The sequence below is a fragment of the Heterocephalus glaber genome, unplaced genomic scaffold (genome assembly GCF_053883595.1).
Source record: "Heterocephalus glaber isolate CG9 unplaced genomic scaffold, H.glaber_assembly_v1.0 deba00001479, whole genome shotgun sequence".
NCBI lineage: Eukaryota > Metazoa > Chordata > Mammalia > Rodentia > Bathyergidae > Heterocephalus > Heterocephalus glaber.
This window is the reverse complement of record NW_028258316.1, coordinates 3,275,348-3,301,079: the sequence shown is the minus strand read 5'-3', so window position 1 is coordinate 3,301,079 and position 25,732 is coordinate 3,275,348. Positions and strand designations below refer to the sequence as shown.

Here is a 25,732-nt window from a genome sequence, read left to right as displayed (position 1 = left end):
TTGCTACCTCACCTTAGGGTTGTAGCTCGCCCTTCTGCAGAAGTAAACTTGCCTTGTTGAGATTTGTTGGTGTATGAGTACTTTATTTCTGCATTGACAAATTGAGTCTAGAGCTTATTGCCAACAACATGTACATGCACAGCTAATGTACATACACATATGAACACATGCACACAGAGACACACACACACACATAGGCACAAATTCATCCATGCATGCACACACATACAGAGACAGACATGGATACATGTGCTCACATGCAGACACCCAAGATCAATATTAGCTAAGTGGCTGTGCTTGTAATGCTATAGGTCAATTGTAGTCTGATCCATGTTGTACCCACATTGTGAATTTGCTGTATAAATTACCCCTGATAAAAGGCATGGGTAGCCACCCAAGAGGGACCCCTCCTGCAAACCCAGGAGCTATTCTTTTCCTTATTTCTAACAAAGCTCTCCCCATTTCCTCCTTTGTTTTGTGCCTTCATTCCTTGATGTTGTGAAACCATGAACTCAGCATATCTAACATCTATCAGGTCAGGAGTTATTTTCCCCATAACAAAGGGAGAAAAAGTAAGAAGTGGGACCAGAGAGCAGTCAGGACTCCAGACAATGTCTTGTGTCCTCAGCCCTCCTGGGTCTGGAATGAGAGAAGAGGGAGCAGCCCTGGTAGGAAGAGGAGGTGGATTTAGGGACTTTCCGAAGGGCAAACTGATAGGCTAATGGGGAGCGGGAGAGAGGGTGTGGGGTACCAGTAAGGTCTCCAGGGCCCTTCTGAAGGCACAGGTGGGAAGGCAGGACACAGGAGCCAGGGAAAGACAGCAACGAACGTCCAGGGGCTCAGGGCTGGGGCACACAGAGGGGCATGGGGCTGTGTTAGGAGCGAGTCTGAAGCTCTGCAATGAATGGGAATGTGTGGTGACTTTGGTCTTGGGGGGAACTGGGGCCTTGTGTGGACTAGGAAGTCCAGGGAGTGTCAGGTGTGGGGCTGGTCCAGGCACCTGGTGAGGGAGGGAGGCAAGCACAAGGAGCCCTTGTCCTTGTCTTGGCTCCAGCTTCCAAGGTGGGCACTTCCCATGCCAATAACTTTCTCCTTGGAAAAGGCTGCCTCAGAGTGAATTAAAAGGCAGCCAGATGGCTAATTATACAGATGAGCACCATCCATTCATGGAGTCCAAACCAAACAGTGCAATCAGCCGTGCAGTACAGATTGGGGGAGTCTGTGCAGGGTCGGGGAGGCGGGGTCCTGCCTCCAGAGAATAGCAGGAGGCCAGGAGCACTCTGCAGATAATGGGGACCATGCTGCTGCTCCTGCTGACCACAGGGCTGAGCCTACTGTCTGTCCTCAGAGCCAAGAGGCCTCTGATGACTCCTGCTGATGCTAAGGAGGTGACAGTCCCGGGGAAGGGTGAGGCGGGGACCTGGGTGTCCACAATCAGGCTCATGGACTGCGCGAGGGTCTCAGGTCCATGTCAGTGGGTACCTTGTCTTAGTCCTTGGTGACTTCTGCCCAGTAGAGGAGGGGATGATAAGTGGCTCCGAAAAGAGTGTGGAATCTCAGGGAGGCCTCCCCAGAATGTCCCTGACCTGGGGCTTGCCAGCCCTGCTGCCCAGGTACCTGCTTCCCTCTCTGTCAGCTGGGGGCTGCCGAGAAGCTTCTTTCTGTTCACCAGACAGATTGTATTCAGGGTTTTCATGTCAGCGAGAAACCCTCATTCCTGACCATGTAAAAAAAATCATGGATTGATTGACCAGGAACTTTCGACTTTAAGACATTGTGGGGTGTTTTTTCACAAGATTTCAGATGTTGGAGATGATGAGACAGCAACTCAGGCCCTGTCACTGATGGATAAAGTGCCTGGTCGCAGTGTCCTGTATCTTTGAAGCCCTCTTCCCAGAGGCTGAAGTGACCCTTCCCAAACAGGTCCAGTGGCCAGTGCCAGTGCCCAGGATCCCTGGCTCACTCTAGCAACAAGTCCAGCTCCTAGGCCTATGTATCCCAAAGCTGTGACCCCAAGTCCTCGTTTTCCCTCTCATGGAGCTGCTCCTCTGCTGGCAATGCTCTTGGCCACCTTTTGGGACCACGCTCTCCTCTCTGCTATTTTTACACCAAATCCTTGGTCTGGTCCCTCCTTGTCCCCCTCAACAAGGAGTTGCACCCAGACACTTCAAGATTCACCTGACTCTGAGGCCCTGGGTGCAGGGGGCAAATGAAGTCAAAGTGCAGGCAACCTAGGCCAGGAAAAAGGTGGGGGCTGGAGCTGAGGCTGCTCTGCTGTGCTGTCATGTTCAAGGCTGCGATTGTCAGGTGCCTATGGGTATACCGTCGGTGCTAACTGCTTTCTGGTTTTGGGAGGACTGATGAGGTCAGTTCTTAGAGGAGCCAGGTTCCAGCAGAGAACCTGGGATCCTGGTCTCAGCCAAGTGGGACTAGCAGTGGCGATTGTGATCATGGCATGAGCCATTGCTCAGCTGGTGCACAGTTTGCCACCCACACATCCTTGGTTAATCTTCTTGTCCCCTCTAGTTCCTTCCTTGTCTTTCTGTCTCATCCTCCTTGATATAGAGGTTCAAGCTGGCCTTTGATGACTTTTGTCAGTTCTGTTTTGGAGCTGTGTGGAGGGCTCCTGGTGAGAGACCCTCCCAGCAGGGGTGAAGCCCAGGGGGGCTCCTGCCCTGGCCTGCGTGGTTTAGCTCGCTGTAGATGGAGAGGTGCTGTGCTGTGCCTCAGGCCCTTTCCTCTCTTCGAGGGTCCCAGGCTCCCCAACCTGCACTGAGGCGCTCAGGCAAACTCTTATCCCTTCTCTTCTGCCCCTTTGGCTCCAGCCTGCATCTGCTCTTCTTGAATCCCCCCTACTTCTTACACCTTGCTCAAGGATGACTTCCTCTCCAGCTTTTAGGAATCTGGTACATAATACGCTGGACAGGAGACGTACCTATTCCTGCAAAAGTGGAGACTCAACCACTGCCTCCCTTCACGTTCATCAGAAACAAAGGAACACAATTTGAGTTAAGGATGAACTTCAGGTGAGTACTTTGCATGCAGACTCCTGACTCCACTCCTGGTTCCTGGTCCTCCAGCCCGGTCCCTCGTCTCTCACACTGTCCCTGTAACAGCTAACTGAACATGTCACTCTAATTGAAAATGGCACGCTTTCCTGTCATCTCCACAGTGTGCCAGGTGACCTCCATGACAAGTGGGGTGGTGTTCACACTAAAACTGAACTTAGCATGGGAGGGCAGGGCACCCACTAGCTGCATTCTGTGCAGCTCACTGTGACCCAAACTTTGTACGGCAGCACTGCTTGGTCTTGAAGAAGCTCAAGTGCACGAGACAGCATCCAGATCCTTCAGGGTTTTGTTCTAGGGTTCTGTTCAGTAAGGAACACAGGATGGAGCAAGGGAAGACCTAGGAGACCTTTTGGAGAAACAGCTGGGGATCGAGGGCAGCACCTGGCTTCCTCGGTGGGAAATGACCTGGGATGGGCAGGAGCCAGGCTGCCTTGAGCTGACAGTGTGGGATTGTCATTCTCTGTGCCTACCCGACGTCTGCCCTGCTGGTTCCACTGGAGGACACAGGGAGGGGATCTAGGGTCCACTGCAAGCCATGGTCCTGGGGCTGTGGCCTGCTGTTATAAAGAAATCCTGACCAGGAAGTCCTGGGCATCATCAACAGGACCATGATAGAAGCCCTTGGATGGCTTCAGAGGTCCCAGTCTGGGCTGCGTGAGGTCTTTCTCGGGCCGATGTTCCTGCTGGGTGCCTTATGTGCCTGTAAAGGGGGCCCCTGATGCCATTTCAGGCATCCCTGGGCACCTGAAAGTTGGTGTTCTGCGGATGCTGGGTGCAGAGCTGGCTTTGGGGTATCATGCTTCAGGAGGATGTAGGAGTCAGAGCTCGCTCTGGGGGATCTATGGGAGGGAGCAGGGGAGAATCAGGCACATGTTTAGGTGGAGAATCATGTTTGAATCTTATGTTTTAGGTTTAGAAGTGTGTGCTTTCCTTTCGACATGGAGCTAGATGAATTCATTATCCCTGGTGCCTTCTACTCCAGTAAGTAGCTAGATACGAATTCTTTCAATAGAGCCCACAGAAAGAGATTTGATGGTTATGAGCTTCCTTTTCCCTGCAGCAATGGGGTATTTCATCTCCATCCACTTCCTGCCGGGGAACGAATATGCCATCGCCTTCTACAAGGGCATGACGGCCTATGTGTTCTACGAGATGATGGAGCTCATAGGTGCGTTCCAGCCCTTTCTCTGTTTTTAGAAGCTGGTCATGGACTCCTGGGACACCAGGCACAGACAGGCTGCCCTTCCTTCCTGCCCAAAACCTTGCAGTTCCCACCTGTGGAGCCATCCCTGGGATTCCTGGATCTCAGTAAAAGAGAAATTTGTAACCCCTTTGCCTCTCTCATCCTCAGCCCTCAGATACCATCCCTGGTACCCAAGGCCCATGTCCTCTCATGACCCACCTGGCCCTGGCCCCTATTTCTGTCCACAGTCAGCCATTGGTGTGAGCATGCTCTGAGCAGGGGACATAGGTGGAGCCCTTTTGCCCCTGGGACATCGGGCAACATCTAGAGACACATGTTACTGCTGTGATGGCAAAGGTGGGTTCCTGGCACCCATGGGGCAGAGTGCAGAGCACCAGGACCCTGAACCCACAAAGTGCCCGACCCCAAAGGTCAGCAGTGCCCATGTGGAGCCCCTGACCTTAACCTGTCACCACCACGAACCTGTCAGCCTCACCTGACCTGAGACTTTCAGATGTCACCATCATTTCTTGTCTGCCAGAGTTCTCCTGCTTTCTGCTCCAAGCTTCTTCCTGGTGTGGAGCCTCTCTACATCATCTTTCCCGACACTGACCACCCTCCTCCGAGCCTCTGTGTGCTGCCACCATGTCTGGGCATCCCTGTCCTCAGCCCTCTGGGAGGCGGTGGTCCCACAGCTCCCAGTGGTCACCTGTGTGGGGCTCAGGGTGGAGTAGGGAACCCCCACTACCTGCTCACCGGCACCTTCAGGTCATGACCGTGGACCTCAGGGGTCCGGTCCTTGGTGCTACCCAGACTCTCACCGATGCCCTTGAGTCACTTTCTGACCTTTTTTTTCTAGCCCAAATTTCTCCGGTCCATCCTATGTTTCAGGTCACCCCTGTTTCTAAGGAGGACAAAAATCCATTCCAAACAAGGTTCACCTGTGGTGTGGTTTACAATATATACACTGCCTTGGGCAGAGTTTGAGCTGAGGATGAGAGAGGCCAAGTACTTAAAAATCTGTTTCCTGCTGAGAATCAGAAATCCCAGGAATGTCTCTCTTGAGAGGGAACTGCGGGAAGCTGGCCGGGAAGGCAGTGTGACTCACTGTTGTGCAGTGTGTGAGGACCAGTTCTGGGGTGATGTGCATGTTGCCATTCAGGAGGGGTTCAGGGTGTATCCTTTGAGACAAGGTCCCCACAGGTGCTAAAGAGACTCCTCTTCTTCCCTTTTATCAGGGACACCATCCCAGGTTGGATGAGTATCTTTGCGGAGCAGGGGACAATCTCTGATGGGCCAGGCTGAGACACAAGGTCCTCCCCAGGAGGGGTTGGAGGGCTGTTTCTGGTGGAGGTTTTTCATGGATATGTGAATCCTTCTCAGTTTGCTTTTCCAGGTGTTACACTCATGGCTGTCCTTTGGGGATGGCAGAGGGAGGAGTACAGGTCAGGGTGTCCCCAAGTCCAGGATGTGCCTGTGTAGAAAACTGTACATCTGTCCTCCACTCTCCAGGATCAGAGTGGGTGGGAACTACTTCCTGTGGAGCCTTCAAAGAAGACAGCCACCTGGGGGGCTGTTGCCTTCATGAGAATTCACTCCAGGCCCATGACTCATGCCCCGAACAAAAGACAAACACAATTCCTGCTTGAAGGCTCCCAGCTGTCTGGCTCCTTCTCAGGTTTGGGTTGGGAAGGCTCACATCTTAGATGTTCCTGGGACAGCAGGCTTGAATCCTCTCAGTTCCCTGGAGGCCCAGGTGGAAATGGCAGTGTCTGGCCAAGTGGGAGGACAACCCTCTGGAACCCTCCAACCCTAAGTGGCTTGGGGACTCTGCCTCAAAACCATCACTGAAAACCAACTGGCCTCCAGGCCGCACCTTGAATGAAAACCCAGATGCACTGAGGACCTTTGAGGAGTATGTGGAGTGGAAAGGGAGGAACAAAAGCGAGATCATCAACCCTCCTGATACTGGTAAGGAGAAGGGATTTTCCTTTATTTCTCCTTCCCTTTTACTTATGACTTCCACTTGCTGGGGGATGTACTTCTGGATATCATTTCTGTTGTATTATGGTGACATGAACACCCCTCCTCATACACAATCTTTTTTGGGGGTTACAGAGTCCTGTGAATACCACAGAGAGGTGTAAGGAGAGAAAGCTGCAGAGACTTCCCAGGAAGGAGGATTTGTGGACCTTGCTGCTCTCCTCCACCTGAAGCAAAACTCTCCCTGCAAGAGCCCAGAACCCACACCTTCTCAAGCCTCTGCCATCAATAAAGCTGAGTGATGTCCCTTGGGCATGTGCATGACGTGGGATTGAATATGCCTGGGCTTTGTCTTACCCAGGCATGAAAAGTAGCTCATCTGTGACCATGGTGATCATGAAAGAGGGACTCTGTATCACACTCATAGCTCCCTGCACACACACAGGTGGCTTCCATGGGGCAAAGGGAGAGGGCATGGGGCTTAATCTGACTGGTGTTTGTGAGGGGAGAAAAGGAGAGAGAGGGTCACAGCATGGCAGCCTCATTCTGAAACATGGGCAGAAGCTTCGTTGTCCCCACAATTCTTGAGTTTTGCATGGCATTAAAACCAGAACCATGTAAATGATTCCAAACGCTGTCTCTAGCTTGAGCATTAGCCAGGCCTCATTGGATCATGGGTGTAGCATTTCTGAGTGCCTAGATTGCTGAGCACTATGAAAGGAATCCCAGAAAACCAATTCTCTATGTGGCTTATTTGGAGCAGGGTGCCCTAGGACTTGTCAAAGCAAAGTCTTTCACTTTTGCACCTTTTAGCCTGGAAAGGGTTGGGTCTTGCTGATTCCTGGGATGCCCTCAAGGCATCTTTACTATTGTTCTAATGCAAAATTCTTGGCTTCTTTTTTAATGCTAATCTTTTCAACAACCTTATTCTCCTCTGCTCCAACTTTATAGGTTTTTCCTTTGTGGCAAAAATGAAAACATTTTAAATGGCCCTTCTGCTCTTGGTTTGCAGTATAAACCTGGCTAAAAACTGTCAGCAGTGACAATACCATAGATTGAAATTTGAGCTGTCTTAAAATCTCTGCCACCAGATAAATTACTTTGCCACCCTTAATCTTAGTCTCCTGCAAAGTCTTAGAACATGAACAAAATATAAACACACGGACATGGCAAGAGGGTGGGGATTTAGGTCTAACCAATAACATTGTGCCAGTGGCCTCCAAAATGCTCATTCCAAACTCATTACACAAAATGTATTTAGTCCATCTCTAAGTGTTGCCAAACTTTTACTTATAGTTCTAGCATTACTGAAAAGTCCACCCTATAGTCTCCTCTGTAACTCAAAGTAAATGTATAATCATGAGCCCAGGTGAAAATAAAAAACAGTTAAATACTTCCAGTATACAATGGCAGAGTAAACATTCCCATTTCAGAAGAAAGCAATAAGTGAATAGAAGGGAATTGGATCAAAGCAATACTGAAACTCAGAAGGGCAAATTGTAAATCCAGTAGCTTTCTGTCCAGCATGCAGGGCAGATTTTAGTGAGATATGAACTCCAAAGGGGATTTAGGCAGCTCTGTTCCTACTAGCCTTACTAGCTGCAGCCCACGTGCCCTCTCTCGGATTGGGTCCATTCACTAGCTGTGGCTTCCTTCAGCAGATGTTCCAACTTCCTAGCTTATCCACAGATCCCTCTACTCTCAGAGCTGCAAGCTTCACCATTTCAGGGGGTCCTAGCAGGGACTGTGACCCTTTTACACATTTTTGCCTGGTCTCCCAGGCCTTATTTTGATGTTTTACTCAATCACAAGAGATTATAGAGAATTGCCACCACTCAGAGCCAAATTTGAGTCCTTTATTGCCAGTGTGGCAATTTGAGCGTGTCTCGAGCTTGAACACTCTACATGAGGAAAAGTGGCTTGCAGGGTTCTTTTAATCAGCTCTTTTAGTTGGGGAGGGCTCAGGGAGATGGGGAGACCAAGTGAAATTTTACAGAAGCAGAACTTTGCTAGGTTAGTGAAGAGTCAGGGGAAGTTTCACACAGTTTAGTTGAAACAAAATATCACACAGGTGCGGAGTATTCTGTTTACAAGGTCATAAAGATAACATATAGCTGCAGACTGCTCTACCAAATGGGGAGGTCATAAAGATAACATATAGCTGCAGATTGCTCTATCAAACAGGATTCTCCAGTCTGTCATGCATTAACTGAGGGGATTCCCAAAGGGGAAAGGGGGAGAGGACCACCCAGAATCACTTGACTTTACATAAATGGAGTCAGGTTGGCTATCACACTGAAACATGGGTGGAAGCCTCTATGATATTATAACTTGCATTGTGTATGCTTGAAAAATAAGAAGCACATGGACGATGCCAAAGTTTCACACCAGCTCAAGCAGCAGTCTGCCCCTTTGGACCACGCTGCAATGGCCTCTGAGTGCTTGTATGCTTGAGCTTGGGGAAACACTTCCCTAGTGGCCCTGAATAAGCAGGGCATCTCTTCTGGAAGAAAGTCTCTCAAAGGAGTTTACTCTTTTACACCCTTGAGCCTGGGATGGATGGGGTCTGACCATTTCGTTACATGTCTTCAAGTTATCATTGATTGTACTGATGCAAAGTGCATGGCTTCTTTTTAATGCTAATCTTTTCAGCTACAATAATCTCTTTTGCCCTAACTTTGCAGTCTCTTCCTTTCTGGAAAAACTGCAAACTTCGTATCTTTCAGATTTAGTGTTTGCTCTTGATTCTCACTGTAGATTTTTATAAAAGCAGCCAACAGTACCCATGTTGTAGTTTGAATGTTGGGCTGCTGTGAAATTTCCTCTGGTAGATTAATTAGTCCTTTACATTCAGTCTCACACAAAGACTTAGGGGATGGTCAAAACAAAGACAAATTCTTCGATGGAACGTAACATGCATGGCCTCTAGTTCAGTTTTCAACAGAGTCCTCACTCCCAACTGAAATTTTGTGAGGCTGGCCTTTACTGTCAACATTCTTATCATCATTCTGGCTTTCTGAGCTGTGGCCAGAATCACCCCTCAAGATCTACTTACCACAATCTAGTTATTCTCTAGCCTGATTTTCCTAAACTCTCCTGCAACAAGTTCTAAAGGCTACTAAAGCACATGATCAAGTAGTAATAGCAACAGTCTCACTCCAATATTATGTATTAGCCACTTTCCTGTTGCTGGGACAAAATGCTCAAAACCCAGAACCTAAAGGAAGAGAGATTTATTTAGCTTATGGTTTCTAGTTGGTTCAGTCCATGGATGACTGACCCCAAGGCAGAAATGGCATAGTGGAAGGGCATGACCAAGGAAAGCTGCTCAACTGATGACCACTGGGAAACAGAGATGGAAAGGAGGAGCTGGAGATAAGAATGAGTTCTTCAAGGTCTATACCTAGTGAGCTGCCCCTTTAATCAGGCCTTACCTCTGAACATGAGACTTTTGGCGATGTTTTAGATCTAAATTTAAACAGCCACCTGGGTCTTTGTCTCAGGCATTCTGTTCATTACTGCAGCACCAGGTCCCACCTTAGATTGGCTAGATTTACATCTAGGTAAATTTTTTAGATGATATTGTGGTTTTAATTTTACAGCTGAGTTTTAGAATGTAGACATGCAATCGATGTTTTGTACATTTATCTTCTATCTGGCTACCTTGCTGAACCCACTTGTCAGTTCTGTTTTGTTGTAAGCCACTGGGAAAGGAAGGATGAGAAGACCCAGGAGATCAGACTTCTCAAACTTGGAATCTGCTGCTGAGGCAGCTGGCTGGGAACAGGTACCAAGGATGCTACACCCTGAGAATTTCCTTTAAGTGTTGAATAAGATATTTTGAGTGGGGCTGGGGATTTAGCTCAGTGGTTCCGCTGCCTACCTCGCAAGCGCAAGGACCCGAGTTTGATCCGTGGTACAAAAAAAAAAAAAAGATATTTTGAGTGATTGGTCTTCATTTAACCCCTTAGTAAATGAGATTTTGGAGTATTTGTGCTGACTCTTGCCAACCACTGGTGTTGTAGAAGAGTTTCTTTTTCCTTGCATCTTTGTCAGCATTTACTGTGTTTTATACTCTTCATGACAGCCAACTCTGACTAGGTTGAGATGGAATCTCAAAGTAGTTTGTTTTGTTTTCTGTTTGATTTTTTGAGACAGAGTCTCTCTATGTAGCTCAGGCTGGGCTTGAACTCACTATGTATTATGGGCTGGCCTCAAACTCCCAGTGATCCTCCTGCCTCAGGCTCCCAACTGTTGGGATTACAGGCATGTGCCGTCATGCCTGGCTCTCAGTGTAGTTTTGATTTGTGTCTTAGTCGCTTCCTTGAGGTTGAAACACAATACCTGACACTCACAAGTTAAAGGAGGAAAGGTTTATTTTGGCTTATAGTTTGTAGAGGTTTCAGTCTATAGTTGGCTGGTTGCAAGGCAGGACAGCACGACAGAGGGACATGGCAGAGGAGAAATGGTCTGTGGCATAGCAGTGGGGAAGCAGGGAGAGATGAAGGGAGGAGGAAAGGAGACTGCTCCTTCCATCCTACACCCTTAGTGATCCACCACTTCCCACCTCCCAACATCATACTCAGCTGTAAACTTATCATGGACTAATCCATTGATGAGTACCATGCCCCCATAATCCAATCACCTCCCCAAATCCCTACCTGAGTTCATGAAGCTTTCAGGGACAGCTAGATAGAAATCATAACAATTTGCATTTCCATAATGGCTAAAGATGTTAAGCATTTTTTTTCATATACTTATTGGCCTCTTGTAGTTTTCTTTTGAGAAATATCTTCTCAATTCATTTGCTCATTTATTGATAGGAGGGGCTATTGATTTGGGGGGGTTAAGTTTATTGAGTTCTTTATGTATTCTAGAGATCAGTCCTCTGGCAGAAGAGTAGCTGGCAAAGATTTTCTCCCATTCTGTAGGTTGTCTCTTCACTCTTTGTTTCCTTTGCTGGGCAAAAAATTTTTAAATTTGATGTAGTCCCATTTGTTGATTCTTACTATTATTTTCTGAGCTATTGGAGTCTTATTTAGGAAGTCTTTGCCTATACCTGCGGTTTCAAGTGTTTTCCCTATATTTTCTTTAACAATTTCAGAGTTTCAGGTCTTTGATCCATTTGGATCTGATTTTTGTGCAGGGTGAAACAGAGATCTAATTTCAGTCTTCTACACATGGATATCCAATTTTTCTGGCACCATTTGTTTAAGAGGCTGACTTCTCCACTGCATGTTTTTGGGTCCTTTATCAAGAATCAGATGGCTGTAGTTGTGTAGGTATGATTTTGTGTTTTCTATTCCATTCCGTTGACATATGTGGCTATTTTTGTGCCATGACCATACTGTTTTTGTTACTATGGCTTTGTAGCATAATTTGAAATTGAGTGTTGTGATGCCTGCAGGCTTAGTCTTTTGCTTGGGATTTCTTTGATTATTCTTGGTCTTTTGTATTTCTATATGAATTTAGGATTTTTTTTAGTTCTGTGAAGAATGTCATTAGAATTTTGGTGGGTTTTGATTGAACCTCTAGATTGCTCTTGATAGTATGGCCACCTTAACAATAATAATTCTGCTGAACCATGGAAAAGAGAGGTCTTTCCATCTTGTAGTGTCTTCTTTGATGTCCTCTTTTTCTTTTCTTTTTTCTTCAGTGCTCAGTAATTTTCATTTTAGAGTTCTTTAACCACCCTGGTTAGGTTGATTACTAGGTGTTTTAATGTTTCTTGAAGCTATTGAATTGTTTTTCTTATTTCTTTTTCAGCTAGTTCATTATTGTGTATAGAAAAGCTGTTGACTATTTAACATTGATTTTTGTGCCCCACCCTTTTCTCTTTGTTGGGGGTTGATAGGTAAGTCCACGCCCTGACACTGTCTGACACCAGGGGAGATGTTGTCCTTCTGGCCAAGACTATTGCAGTATCTTTCCAATTGGTTTATCGGACTCTGTGCCCCCTATCTGTCCTTCGAATGACCCTATAAAAATACAAGACACACCCTGACTCTGTCAAAACCTTTCAGGGTCTTTCCATTGCACTCAGAATAAAAGCTAAAGTCCTCATGCTGCCCACATTCCACCACAGTTGATCCTGGCCAGTCTTTGACTGGTCTTCCCCAGCACCATCAGCTCCAGGTACTCTACATTTTCATCTGGTCCTGGCCCATGCCAGCACCCTCTCCCCACTCCAGGCCTGTCCTGTATGTTCCTCCCTCCTGCCCTCCTCTGTGAACTGACTTATTCATGGATCATTTCTCCCACTGTCTTCTATTCTATGTTCTAATGTTACCTTGGTGAGGCTGACTTGAACCATTCCATTTAAAATACAAACACTTCCTCTCCATAGTCACTGGCTAACCTTTTCCATTTGCTTTTTCCCCATTGTACATATGACCTTTAAAATAATGTGTAATTATATGAATCAGCATCCAATCCAGAGATAGAACACAGTGGACTAAATGGGTAAGTTTATATAACGAACAATGAAAAATACTAGTGTAAAGGGAATAGTTGTGGTTTGCTGGGAAAAAAGTCAAGGAAGAAATAAATTGAGGTGTTTCCTTCTACAAGTCTGGGTTCAGACCCGGTGAGAGAAGCTATGGTCTTACTCAGGAATATTGAGGAATTTTGTGGGTTTCCCAGGGTCAAGCTGGTCATGGCCAGAGCAGAGGTGGGTAGGTAGGGAAAGGCAGGCTGGACCAGGCAGCAGGAAACTTTTCTTTCTTCCCACAGACAGATGTGCTGTGGCTAAGAAGCCTGCAAGATACCCTGGGAAACCCCTTTGGTGGTCCCACTGAATGTCCATAGAAGCTATCCATGGGGCCTCCTGAGTCCTGTATTACAAGCGTCCCAGATGTTCCCTACTTGTGCCATTGCATTTCAGATGGCAGGAGGAAGAAAAGAAAGAACTGAAAGCATCCTGGAACTGAGAAGGAAGGTTCATCTTCCAAAACCTTTACTAATAAGCTTAGATTTTGCCAGATATAAAAGAGAAATGCCTACTGAGTGCAGTAGTATTATCAGTGAGCAGGCAAAAAGGTGTGTCTGGGGCTGGAGACAAGAAATTCATCACAGACACCATCATTCACTCATCTGTTTTGTTTATTTTTGACCCTCACCCAAGGACAGCAGTGCATTTGATGCATTCCTTATACCTAGAAGAATACTTGTTGTATAGAAAATGTGTAAAAACCACCAAGCACATGAATAAATTTGTTTTATCCCTTTAAAGCTGCACGTATTATGTCATCTCACGGACATATAAAGTTTTGTTGATCTATTGTTATTTTGATGAATTTTTGAGGTATTTCCAAGATTTGTAGGGAAAGCAAACTTATCATCAGACATATCTACTTGTGCATACATGGGACCGTCCCTGTTGGTAGAATGCTTCTGAGTAGAGTTCCTAAGTCATAGACTACATGGATTTAAAACAAAAACAAAAACAAAACAAACAAACAAACAAAAATATATATTTATGCTCATTGTAACTTTTAAGTTAATCTTTTTATTTAAGATATTTGTAGATTCACATGCTGTATAAGAAATAATACAGAAATCACACGTTCTCTTTTCTCCATTTGCCCAAATGATCTTTCAAATCTGTAAACAATATCAGACTAGAAAATTGGCATTGATGTTACCAAGATACAAATCATTAACTTGGATTCCTCTTGTACCCTTCGAAGCCACGCCTCATTCCTTCCCACCACACCTACACTTCTGGAAAGTGCTGGTTTGCACTCCTTTAATGTAACGTGGTCCTTTAAGAATGTTGTAAAAAAGGTTTAATATAGTACATCAAATTGTGGTTTTCACTTTTTTCCCTTATAGTATAATTCTCTGGAGATTACGCTGGATCATTACGTTCATTAATAGTGTATATCTTTTCACTGCTGAGTAGTGTTGCTTTATCTGGATGGACCACTCTTTGTTAACTGTTCACCTGTTGAAGCACATGGTGTGTGTAGTGACATCTTTGAGGTTTTTATTGCATTCCACTAATGACTAATGATGCTGAACATATTTTCCTGTTCTTGCTATCTGTATATCCTCTTGGTGATTAATATGCCCTTTATGGCTTTTGTCCATTTTCTAATTGCCTTTTGTTGTTTGCTTTGTGTTCTTTGTGGTTTTGGGGATCCGACCAGGACCTGGTGCATTCCAGACCAGTGGTGAGCCACTGAGGTATAGCCTCACCCCAGCCATTTTCAAACTGTTTTTTAACTATTGTGGTACAGAAGGACGTGTAAAGACTAGAAACTAGTGCTGTATTAGATAAGCAGCTGGCACATCTTTTCTCTCATTCTTGAGCTTGCTTATCATTCACATAAGAGGATCTCTTACAGAGAAAAAGGTTTCAACTTTGATGACAATGTTGTCAATTTTTCCTTGCATGGATCATGCTTTTAACAGTAAATCTAAAAACTCTTGACATAGCTCCATATTCCACAGATTTTCTGTTAGCTTATTTGTTTTTATAGATTTTAGAGTATTATGTTTTATGGTAAAGCCTGTGATCCCTAAGGTGTATGTTAGTTATCTTTCTGTAATGTGATAAGTATTTGAGATAAATAATTTGTAAGGAGGAAGCATATTTTGGCTCACAGTTTCAGAGGTTTCAGTCTATGCTCACATAATCCTGTGGCAGCAGAGATCATGGCAGGAGCCTATGGTGGAAGAGGTTGCTCGCCTCTTGGCTTCCAAGAAGCAAGGGGAGAGAGCAAGAGGGAGGAAGAGGCTGGGGTCTCCATATTCCCATTCTGGGGTGTGCCCTCAGTGACTTTACTTACCTTTCGCTTACCTGCTAAAGGTTCAGCCCATCTTTCAATAGTGCCAGAAGCTGGGGACCAAACCTTCAACATACTCCCCTTTGGGGCACACTTAAGATTTGAACCATGACTAGGCTTGAGGCTTAGGTTATAGGTCCTTGTAGTTCTTCTGTCTCTATGGATATATATAATCTCTCAACATCATTTGTTGGAAAGGCTGTTTTTCCTTCACTGAATTGTTTTTGCATCTTTGTAAAAAGCCACCTGGGCCACTTTGTGTAGGTCTGTTTCAGGGCTCGCAAATCTGTCTGTCCTCTTGTTCTATGAATCTGTCCATCTGTCATTATCACAAATATCAATTACTGCAGAAATATAAGGATTGAAATTGGGTAGCCTCATTGACCCACTTAATTTATTCAAAAATTTTTTAGAAATTCTAGCTCCTTTGATTTTTTCGTATGAATTTTAAAATTATCTTGCCTACATCTACAAAAATTCCTTTGGGGAATTTGATAGAAATCGTTTTAAATTTTTCATTGTTTGGGAGAAACATCTTTATTATATCAAATCTTTGAACCCATAAATACAGTATGTATCCACATTTATTTACTCTTTTATTTTATCAACATTGTGTAATTTTCAGCATACATTTCTTTTTTTTTTCTAGTACCTGGGATCGAATTCAGGACCTTGCGCTTGCCAGGCAGGCGCAGTGCCACTGAGCTACAACCCCCAGCATACATTTCTGCACATGATCTCTTAGATTTGCATCTAGATATCTAATTTTTAATGATTCTAACTGATGTTTTTCATTTTAGTGAAATACTTGAACATGTGTTCCACTTATGCCAAACTTGCAGCGGTAGCTGTATTTTTCATCATGTTAATAGTTTTTTCTCTCATTTATTCTTTGAATAAAAAGACTTAAATTATTAAATCAGTTTGGGACATTATTAAATGTATTTTGCAGCATTGGTTTATATTAATATAAGAGCAAGTATAGCATTGTGTAGCGGGAAGCCTATGGCTTAAGAAGGAAGTCCCAGCTCAGAGCTACAGTGTGTCACCCCATTCACTTTGAGCACTGCAGTTTTCCCTACTCTTTATTTTCCTGCTGCGACAGTTTGCTAACATTTTAGAAATTCCTCTGTGCCCAACAGTTTCACATCCCATAAACATCCTGTAAAATATTCTCAAATTTTAAAATGGAAAATGTTCCACTGTGTAGTTATTTAAATTTAGAACTTGCAGATCACCTACTCAGAAGTCTAGAAATTCTAGAAGCTAGAAATTCTAGCTCCTTTGATTTTTCATATGAATTTTAAAATAATCTTTAAAGTCTCCGGGGTTCTTCATTCCTGTCTCAGTTGATATAAATTCTCCAAGAATGCCCTAGAGATAGAGAACTTATTTACAGTGGTTTGTACTAACTGATGAAAGCACCTGTGATTGTTTTTCCTTTTTTGCTCAAGGATATTGGGGATTTCCTTTTACATTCCAAGGTGGAGTTTTTCCCAGTGGAGAGAAGAGGTCTCTTGAATGTTATCGCAAGAATCTAAGCATATACATAACCTGTAACTCCTGCACATATCACAACTATTTCTTTGAATTGTATAAGGAAGATGAGCCAACTTCTTATTTTGGAATATCTTTGGAAAGACAACTAGTGGGCAAGTTTATGACCCAAAGGAATCATCAGTTATGGTCTTGATTCCTGGTAGGAAAAAACAGTGTTATTTCCTTATTACGAGGCAAATAGAAATGCTTATTTTATTTCTTATAGTTTACAAAGCTAGAATAATTTTTTTCTTTTGATTATGGACCTAAAATTTGCTCATTGGAGTTTTGTGCATGAAATCAGAGTTACTTTTTATAGAGAATAAGTGCTGTAAAGGTTTATTAAACCTTTACAGAGAATAAGTCCCTAAAATGTTTAATTCCTTAAGTAATGATATTGGCAGTAAGTCTTTGAAAGGCTGAGAACCCAAGTAGTGGTACCATTGCACTTGGTGCTTCTGTAGGAGTGAGGGTGGTAGCTCATTGTTGAGAGTTGCATGCTGCAGCCTAATGGTCAGCAATGAAATAAATATTTCTAGAATGTTAAAAACTCAGAAGAGGCAGGTCACTATCAGCCCCTCCCTTGAGGATGTGCTTCCTGGCTGCCATGATGTAAGCAGTTTCTCCTCCTCCAGGCCCCTCTGCCACGCTGTTTTTTTTTCGGAGCTGGCTGACCGTGGACTGAAACCTCTACAAAACATGAACCAGAATAAATCTCTTCTCCTTTAAGTTGTGGGAGTTGGGTAATGCGTCTCAGTGACAAGAAAAGTGATGAAGACATGAGCCCTCCCAGAAATAGAGTGGAAACATAGTCCATTGTTTCATTGGGAAGGCTGAGCACAGACTGTACATCTAACTAGTTACTACTCCCATTAACTGAACGTAGTAATTTACTGCACATGTGGGTTTCAGCAGTGTATACCAGAGGGAACACAAGAAAAATTTTTGAGATGGAAGGCTATGAATCTGTCAGTGTGCCAGGAACTGTCTATGACAGTTGTAGGTGGGCTGAGATGGTCAGTCAGTAGCTCTTTCTATCTCAGTCCACTCTTACTGACCTACCCATGCTGTAACTTGAGTTTGTTCTATAACTGAGGCTTCAGTGTGGTGAGGGCGACAACCAAAAAACAATTTAAATAGATGATTAGTGGAATGGGCTGCAGCTCCCACTGTGAAGATGACCTCTAAGCTTTATTCATATTCATCTTAAGCCTCCTCTTAATACTTGATGCACCTCAATCCCAAGTAGCAAGTGCTTTGGCTTGGTGCTTGTTATGGTTTAGATCAAGAATGCTCCCCCGCAAATCCTCATGCTCTCATAGGCAGGGCTTTTGGAAGCTGATTGAATTATGGGTGACATAGCTGACTTGATGTTAGAAGACAGGGTCTGGAAGAGGTGGGTCACTGGAGTGGTGACCAGGAAGGGCATACTTCCTTCCCTGGCTACTTCCGACCTCGTTCTTCTTTCTCTGTCCCCTCCCCAGTGTCTCTTGCTTTTCTGATCTGTACCATGGTGATTCAAGGTGTGTGTGTGTGTGTGTGTGTGTGTGTGTGTGTGTGTGATTGCCCTTCCCAGTGGACCTAGTAAGGCAGAGAGGAAACGGCCCATAAGGGAGAGGTGGGCAGGGGTCTCCAGGATCACAGAGCCTTCATTTCTAAGCTGACCTATGGAAGGGCTGAGCCTGGCACTGGACACTGCAATCCTCCCTTCTACTCCGAACTCTGCCAATGCTGTAGGTGCTGGTCAGTTCCGCCCTCTGTCTTGCTCCAGTTTCCTGATTGTCTCAGAGAGGACTGACCATGAGACTCAGAGCCCTCACTTCCAATCCCTCCCTCATGCCTGATGCTGGGGCAGCACGAACCTCCCTCTCATGAGTAGATGTGGAGGACATTCTCAGTGTGGCTGGGCTTCATGTCCACTGTCTGATGCACAAATGCAGCCTGCCAGGACCCGAGACAGTATATATGTGACCCCTGGCCTCTAGCACGTCTCACGCCATGGGGTCAGCATGGCCAGCCTCATGTCCTCTGTCCCTGCACCAGCACTCAAGCCACTCAGCCCTGAGTACCCATGCTCAGCCATGCCTGGGGGACTTGGAATCATTGCTCTTCACTCACCCAGTGACAGCCAGGAGCCTAGTCCTGTGTTGGGATCTCACCCAGGGGCCTCCTGAGTCCAGCCCTCCTGGGCACCTTCATCTCCCTGCTTTATTCCTCAGCACACTCTCTCAAGGTGCAGTGGCGGATCCATTCCCAATCATGAAAGCAGAGCTGAGAGGTCATCCCTGAGCCCAACTCTCACAGAGCCATGTCATGGCCCAGAGGTGGGCTTGAACCCAGGTCAGTGGACCCCAAGATTGTTTCCCACAGAACTGAGGGATGGTCCCTGAACTTGGCCTTGGACCTGAGTCCATCATGGCTGGGGGCTCCAGGACGGTTCTAGGCCTGGGGGGGAGCCATGCTAGGCTGAGGAAAACTCTAGGGGCTGGGTTGGGGCAGGGTGACCTCTGAGGAGGGTTCCTAGACAGATTCCACAGAGCTCTGATTGCAGGCAGGGAGTGGGCTGGAGGAAGGAACCCCAACCCCGAGGTCCTCTTAGAGGCACAGCATCCTAGAGCTGGTGGGAATGAGTGAGGACATCAATATAACCCAGCATGGAGACGCTGGGGATGGGGCTGTCTCGGTGTCCTTCTATGCACTCGGTGCTATGTGGTAGCCGCATCCCCTCGGTTACTGGACAAATAGCCCAGACTGTGCAGCCTGGGAGGTGCATCCAAGGGTGCTCATCACACAGACTGCTGAGGAGTTTTGCACTCCTCTGTATGGATTTGCTACTTTGGGTACAAGTTTTCCTTGAAAATTCATAATAAACGCACTTTTCTATAATATGTTGAATTTTTGGCAGAAGAGGTACTGAGGATCAAATCTAGGGCAAGCGTCTGCCATGGAGCTACACCCTCAATCGTGAAGAAAATATTGTAAGTTAATAACTTTAGTGATGTCAAGAGAGACAGAGACAGCGGTGGAGGAAGAAGGTTCTGTACAGAACGAACCAGCAAATTGATGCCGGGAGAAAGACAGAATTAGAATTTGCTGTTTTACAGTTCCACAAATGAAATTTAATCAGGCAAAGATTAGACAGGGGTGATGGTTCAATGTCTATTGCTGAAAATGCAGCAGTTTAAACAGCTCCATGATTCTTGCACACCGCTCTACCCGTGGAAGGGCTCAATGGCTTCCCTGTGTCTCTGCTGCACAATTTTGGTTGAGACAATGACTCTGGCTGGAGGATCCAGGAAGACTTCCACCTGGGGTCTGACACCTCGAGATGGGGTTGGGGCCTCTGGGGGTGGGCAGCCCCTCTTCCTCCTGTTCCATCTCCACGTGGTCTCCTGTGCTTTTCCCCAGCATGGCGGTTAGGCTTCTGTATGAGACAGGTCATAACTTCCAACAGAGTGAAAGCAGTTTATAGCCTCTTAAGATCTAGGAAAGGAGTGGACACATGTCACTTCTGCCACTTCTGTTGGTCAGTGCAAGCCACAGACCATTATGGGGCATGGGATAAGGAAGTAGACCCTGATTTGATGTCAGAAATTGCCTCTATGTCCATGGAAGGGAGAAATTCCTGGCCATCATCTCTGCAAATTATTTGTTGAAATCTACCCTCTGGTCACAAAAATTCAGATCTTTACCTGTACAAAATATGCTCATTCCCTCCCAATTCTTCTTTTGCCATTACTATATGGGCCAAAAATTTGGAAGCTTGTAGTCTGCCTAAGATCCAGATGTGGATGAATGTCCTCAGATACTTTCTTTCTCTGGACACCTGAGAACCAAAGACAAAACCATGAACAGACACACCATGCAACAACACACTAACAATCAAAACACAGCCCCAGCTTACACCTACCACCAACTGCCTTGCACTGCCAATCAACACAACCTTCACCATCTCTGGTGCCTAGAGCTATGGGAAAATAGAAATCACGGCAAGTTTTTAGTTGGATGGCTATTGCTATATACCTCCAAGTGCTAAAGTGATAAAAGGATAAATTCTTCATTGCCAAAGTGATGACAGGTGTGGAACTGAGAGGACCTCTGCTATGCAATGAATCTTGAGTTGCTAGAAAATTCTTATCTTGGAACCTGACCTCCAAGGTGATGGTGTTAGGAGGTAAGAGACTAGGAAGTGCTCTAAAGAGAGCACAGATGGCCTTAGGGTGCAGAAAGAAGCAGGGCAGCAAGGTGATGGTGTTTCCTAGAATATGAAGGTGGTTGCTCTGAGGTGGTGAACTAAATTGATCTTGAGCCATAAAATAGTGTCCCCACTACTGGAAGTTCTAGGATTGGGGCACCCCAGGCAGGCAAAGGGGAATGAGGGTGGATTCCTAGGGCAGGGAGAGCTTGGACTCTGGGGAACAGGTGGACAGTCTGAAGTTCGGTTCAGGAGCTTAGTCCCTTCCTCAACAGTGAGGTTCAGGAGGGAGGGAGGGGCAGCTACCCAGAGAACTGACCTGTGGGCAGCTAGAGGGCAGGGTGGAGAGCAAGCATGAGGAAGCCAAGACCTCCCTTCCTGGCTGGCACACAGACTTGTTCCCAACCCTGAAAGTGACCTGTACATCTCCCCAGGGCAGGCTGGTCTGTGAACAGCACCCTTGTGTGCACAAAAATTGGATGGCATTGCATGTCTTCTCATCTCTGGGTGGACCTAAATTTTGATTAATCCGATCCCAACAATAACAACATTTCACCTTTCTGATCTATGTGTAATTGGCTGCAGCAGGGAGGAGGGAGGACTGTGGTCCTTGTCAAGTGCTCATAGGCCACCAGAAATTAAAAACATAAAGGCCATCCTGTGAAGAGTTGCTGCAGCCCATCCACATGACTCAGCTCATCCAGACACTGCCTAGGCTGTGAGCAGAGTCTGGAGATGAAGACCCTGGCTTGTACCATCTTGCTTTTCAGTCTGGTGGCTTCCCTGCAGGCCCAGGATGCTGAACCAGAGGGGCACAATGTGAGGTTGGGCAGGAGTGGTGGGTGGGGTATAAGAAAGGCCAGGACTGCTGGGGAGCAGACAGCAGCCGGGGGCCCTTTTATGAGGGGGCATTTAAGGCTGGGTTCTGACTCCACACTCTTAGCTTAGAGTGATCAGACATGGTGGGGATCTATGCTGCCAGCAGACATGGCTACTCCAGTGTGGGCAGGGCCAGAACAGGGAGCAGGTGTGGGTCAGGGATCTTGTTGCAGTGGCACCCAGATCCAGAAGGCTCTGCAGGGCCGGGTCCCAAGGGGGTGAGGAAACACCTGGGCCTGGTACCTTGTCCTCAAGGAGAACACATCCCCAGGGAGGGAGGACGTGCTCTGCCTTCATGGGAGCTGGGAGCCCTGAATGCTGGGGTTATTCTCCTGAGCACAGGGGTGGAGGTGGAGCCCTGCCTGCCTCTGGGAGCTGCAGCCTGGGTTATAGGAGTTTCTAGGTTATGGGCTGGCACGTGGGCTGGGTTGCAGTGGGCTCATGGCTCAACCTGCTCCAGATGGAAGGGACTTGGTACCTGAAGGCCATGGTAACCAGTAAGAAGATGCCAGAGACCATGAAGCCCAAGAAGTCGTACCCCGTGACTATGACAGCACTGGATAATGGGAACTATGAAGTTCAGCTTTCCTTCTTGTGAGTATTGCCCACCTCGGGCCCCTTAAGTCTCTTCTGCCCCCAACCACATTTTGAGCGAAGGTGGCAAAATGTCCCCTGATCTTCGGGGGCACAGTCTCAGGCAGCATACTAAAACTTTGATGGAGTGGAGTGGATGTTTGGGTGTCACCTGGTTGGGACCAATGAACGTGGGGAGTTGGGCCTGGCTCGGGTTTGACCAGGGGAACAGCTGCCCACGAGCCTCCTGTTTTCCAGCTATAAGGATAAATGCGAAGAGAAGACAATTGAGATGCAGAGAACCAAGGATCCTAAAAAATTCAAAACCAGTGAGTCCAGCCCAACTGTGCCCGGGCTCAGCCTGCAGTGATAGCCTGGGGAGGGTGGGGCTCTTTTGCGGCCCACCTCGCTGGAGGAGCTGCCCTTGGGCTTCCTGGAGGACTCGTGGCTCTTAGTCCACACACCAGGTATTACTGGCTTATCTACAGAGCAGGCCGAGCCCTCCCCCTCCCCCGGGGGGTCCTGCTGCGGACACACGGGGAAAGTGAGGGCTGAGGATCTGGGGTGCAGGACAGGGCAGCTGCTCAGTCCCTGCCCTCCATTGTCTGTACTCCGAAGCTCAGGATGGCACCTTTCTGGCAGGGCCTCACCACAGGGCTGCCCAGGCTGGCTGGGTCTCCTAGGTGGTCCCTGAAACATTCCAGAACATTCCTTATGGTCTCAAGTTTTTTTTCTAGGAACGAAGACACTAAAGAGCTATTTTCTCTGTTCATCTACAGCACAAAACATAATCGTATCTGTACAGGAGATGTCCGTGAAAGACCACTTCATCTTCTACATTGAGCACCAGGTGTTTGGCATGCCCATACGCATTGCAAAGCTCCTGGGTGAGGAGCCCTTCCTGTATCCTGCCCCAGCTTCCTGTCTCAGCTTTTAAAAGCCTTGTCCTGGCACTGGGGAACTAAGAAGGCTCCTGGGCTGGCTTCTGGGCACTTGGCCCAGCATGCTGTTCTGGTAGAGAGTGAGTTCCGGACTGGGAAGGGGGTCGGCAAGGCAGGGAGTGTCAGGGACATGCAGGCCCTCAAACACTGACCATGCTGACAGGGGGACCTGCTCACTGCAGCTGCCGAGCACTGCTTCCTGGGGTCTCTGGCACGGACAGGGTCACCTTGGCACCTTGTCCATTCTCAGAGTGAAGCCCCTGGTGTGGGGTGGTAGCCATGTCCTCAGGGCCATCAGCTCCCTGCAGAGCTGAGCAGCCGCCCCCCCTCTACTCCCTGGCCCTCCTTCACAGCGAGGACCCCAGAGGAAAATCCAGAGGCCCTGGGGGAATTTAAGAAGTTCATGAAGCGCAAGAAACTCAATGTGGAGTACCTTGTCATCCCCCAGCAGAGCGGTGAGCACAGGGCCCTCCCTGCATCCTTACCAGTGCTCCCTCTTCACCCTCCAGTGTCCCCCTGGGTCCCTCACACCTTCCCTGTCCCTCCCAGGGACACAAGGGCTCTGGTTTGGGTCTTGATCATGGGAGAGTAGATGGGAGGACTGTGGGTGAGATGGGGTCTGGGCCCTCTTCGGGGTACCTTCTCACTCCTTGGCTTTTCTTGGTTCCCACAGACAAATGTGTGTCCTAGTGTGACTTGGGTAAGTGACTCTTTTGGAGAACACTGGAAAGGTCTAGAGTCCTGGGTTCTTGGGATTCGAGGACCCATTGTCTCCAGTCCCACTCCTACCCAAAATGGCAAGAGCAACCCTGCCTGGACCAAGCAGTAATGGTCGCCCCAGGAGCTGGCCTGGAATGTAAATCCCAGGACCTTTGGGAAATCCTTTCTTAAGCACCGTTGCTCACCTTGTCCTATTGTTGTTCCCCTTTCCCACTTCCCGGTCTCCCCACCCACCGCCCCACCCCACCTACCCACTAGGATTCCCAGAGGCTGGCTGATCATAGAGAGGCCAGGATCATTCTGGACAGCTTCCCGGGGGCCCGCCCAGCAGCCTGGGGATGGAAGAACCCTGGCCTGGCATCTCCCCTTCCTGCGGGTCCTCCCTCAGCTTCTCTTCCCATCACAGCTGCCAACCCGTTCTGCACATGCTGAGCCCCTGCTGCTGCCAACACAGAGGTGACTGCCAATGGACCATCCCTCCTTCAGCATCCTCCTGCCCCTCCTGCCCCCCCATCCCTCCCCTGACTCTGTCTAATTCCAAATAAAGAACTTTAGCAATCACTCTGGGCTCAGCCTGTGCATGAGGGGGCCTTTTGCTGGCTCTCTAAGAGCTCTGCTAGCAGGGGGAGCCACAGGGAAGGCGGGAGACCTTATACTTGGCAGTGGCCAGAGGTCAACACACAAATGCTGCATAGAGCTGCAAGGCACGTGATGTCCTTGAGGTCCCCCTGATGAGCCATCCCCCCAGGTGGATTTGCATGAGGCTGGGGCCTGGGTAGGAGGATTTGGGAAGCCACTAGAGAGGGCAAGTAGGGCAGACATCTGCACCAGGGCTGAAGATTGGGCACAAAAGGGACTCTGTGGGGTCCTATAAGGTCCCCACACTGAGCAGCTGGGGAAGGCAAGGGCAGGTGAGTATTGCCGGCAGCTTCCTTGTCACCTCTCATGCAAGAGAGCTGGCTGCAGCCACGGCAGCCATTGCTTCCGTCCTGGTTCTGGGTGTGGTTTGTCTAGGGACCAGAGGATGTGGTGACATTGCCTACAGGGGGACGAGGGGAACAGTGAGGGGAGAGAAGCCATGCATCCCGGAAATACAGACAGCCCCAGAAACCACAAATCCCACCCGCGCCGCCTGCCTTCACCAGAATGAGCCTACATTGTGTCCCTCTTTGGCCTAGGGGCCCTGGTTTCTCAGTCACATGACCTCGAGCCGACTCCCACCTAGACTTGCTGTCCTGTCCTGTCTGGAGCTGGTTATGGGTGGGGGCTGCTGGTTCATCCTGAATTGGAGCCTGAAGCAGCCTGGACCCACTGGAGGTTCCACTCTTCAGCAACAGCGGACACAGTCATCTCCCCATTTTCCAGCCCCTGAGTAAATTAATTAGCAAAGGGTCAGGTGCCTCCAGATGAAAATATGAAAAAATAGGTAAAAATATGTTACTGATCTCACAGTGGAAAATGACGTTCAAAACATCTAAAAAATAAGAAAAATATCTCCACTGAAAAGCTAGAGATTTGACCAAAAGAAGAATAAAATATAGGTGTAGAAATCATTTGTTCAGCAAAGAGGTTTCCTAGGAGTAGCACTTAGATTGTTTACCTGGAGTCCATTGTTAAATTTAATTTTATCGGCTTTGTAGCTGATTATCAACATCTCAAGATATTAGATCAGATCTCTTTGTTAGAGTTGTACTCCATTAAGAGACATGAGTTAACAATGTTTTAAAAGAAAAATATAAAAGAAAGCCGGCCAGATTTAGTTTATGTAACAGTTTAGAATCAAGAAACAGTTTTTTCTTATATCAATTTTTTTTTTTGTACTGGGGATTGAACTCGGGATCTCATGTTTGTGAGGTAGG

At 47.1% G+C, this 25,732-nt stretch overlaps 2 protein-coding genes across 6 annotated transcripts; both read left to right on the top strand.

Annotated features, from left to right (window-relative positions):
* LOC101699336 (lipocalin-1) lies at window positions 1–20,264 on the top strand. 2 transcript variants are annotated; one of them, XM_087182979.1, is made up of 7 exons: window positions 1–668; window positions 2,893–3,026; window positions 3,982–4,052; window positions 4,132–4,239; window positions 5,767–6,225; window positions 6,373–18,905; window positions 19,471–20,264. In XM_087182979.1, the coding sequence occupies exons 1-5, from the start codon at window positions 507–509 to the stop codon at window positions 5,901–5,903; spliced, it is 612 nt and encodes a 203-aa protein (XP_087039105.1). In that variant the 5' UTR covers window positions 1–506; the 3' UTR covers window positions 5,904–6,225; window positions 6,373–18,905; window positions 19,471–20,264. The 2 variants fall into 2 exon arrangements, with proteins under 2 accessions (XP_087039105.1, XP_087039106.1); XM_087182980.1 differs by having other exon boundaries at window positions 43–668; window positions 6,124–6,225; window positions 19,471–19,868.
* On the top strand, window positions 19,909–24,423 carry LOC147826034 (late lactation protein B-like). Of its 4 annotated transcripts, none has more exons than XM_087182982.1 (7): window positions 21,080–21,579; window positions 22,100–22,233; window positions 22,471–22,541; window positions 22,992–23,099; window positions 23,507–23,608; window positions 23,827–23,853; window positions 24,280–24,423. In XM_087182982.1, exons 1-6 carry the CDS (start codon window positions 21,496–21,498, stop codon window positions 23,841–23,843), a joined length of 516 nt encoding a protein of 171 aa, XP_087039108.1. In that variant the 5' UTR covers window positions 21,080–21,495; the 3' UTR covers window positions 23,844–23,853; window positions 24,280–24,423. The 4 variants fall into 4 exon arrangements, with proteins under 4 accessions (XP_021117455.1, XP_087039108.1, XP_087039107.1 ...); XM_087182981.1 differs by having other exon boundaries at window positions 24,132–24,423; XM_021261796.2 differs by lacking the exon at window positions 23,827–23,853 and having other exon boundaries at window positions 19,909–21,579; window positions 24,132–24,423.
* Window positions 24,424–25,732: the final 1,309 nt, after the last annotated feature.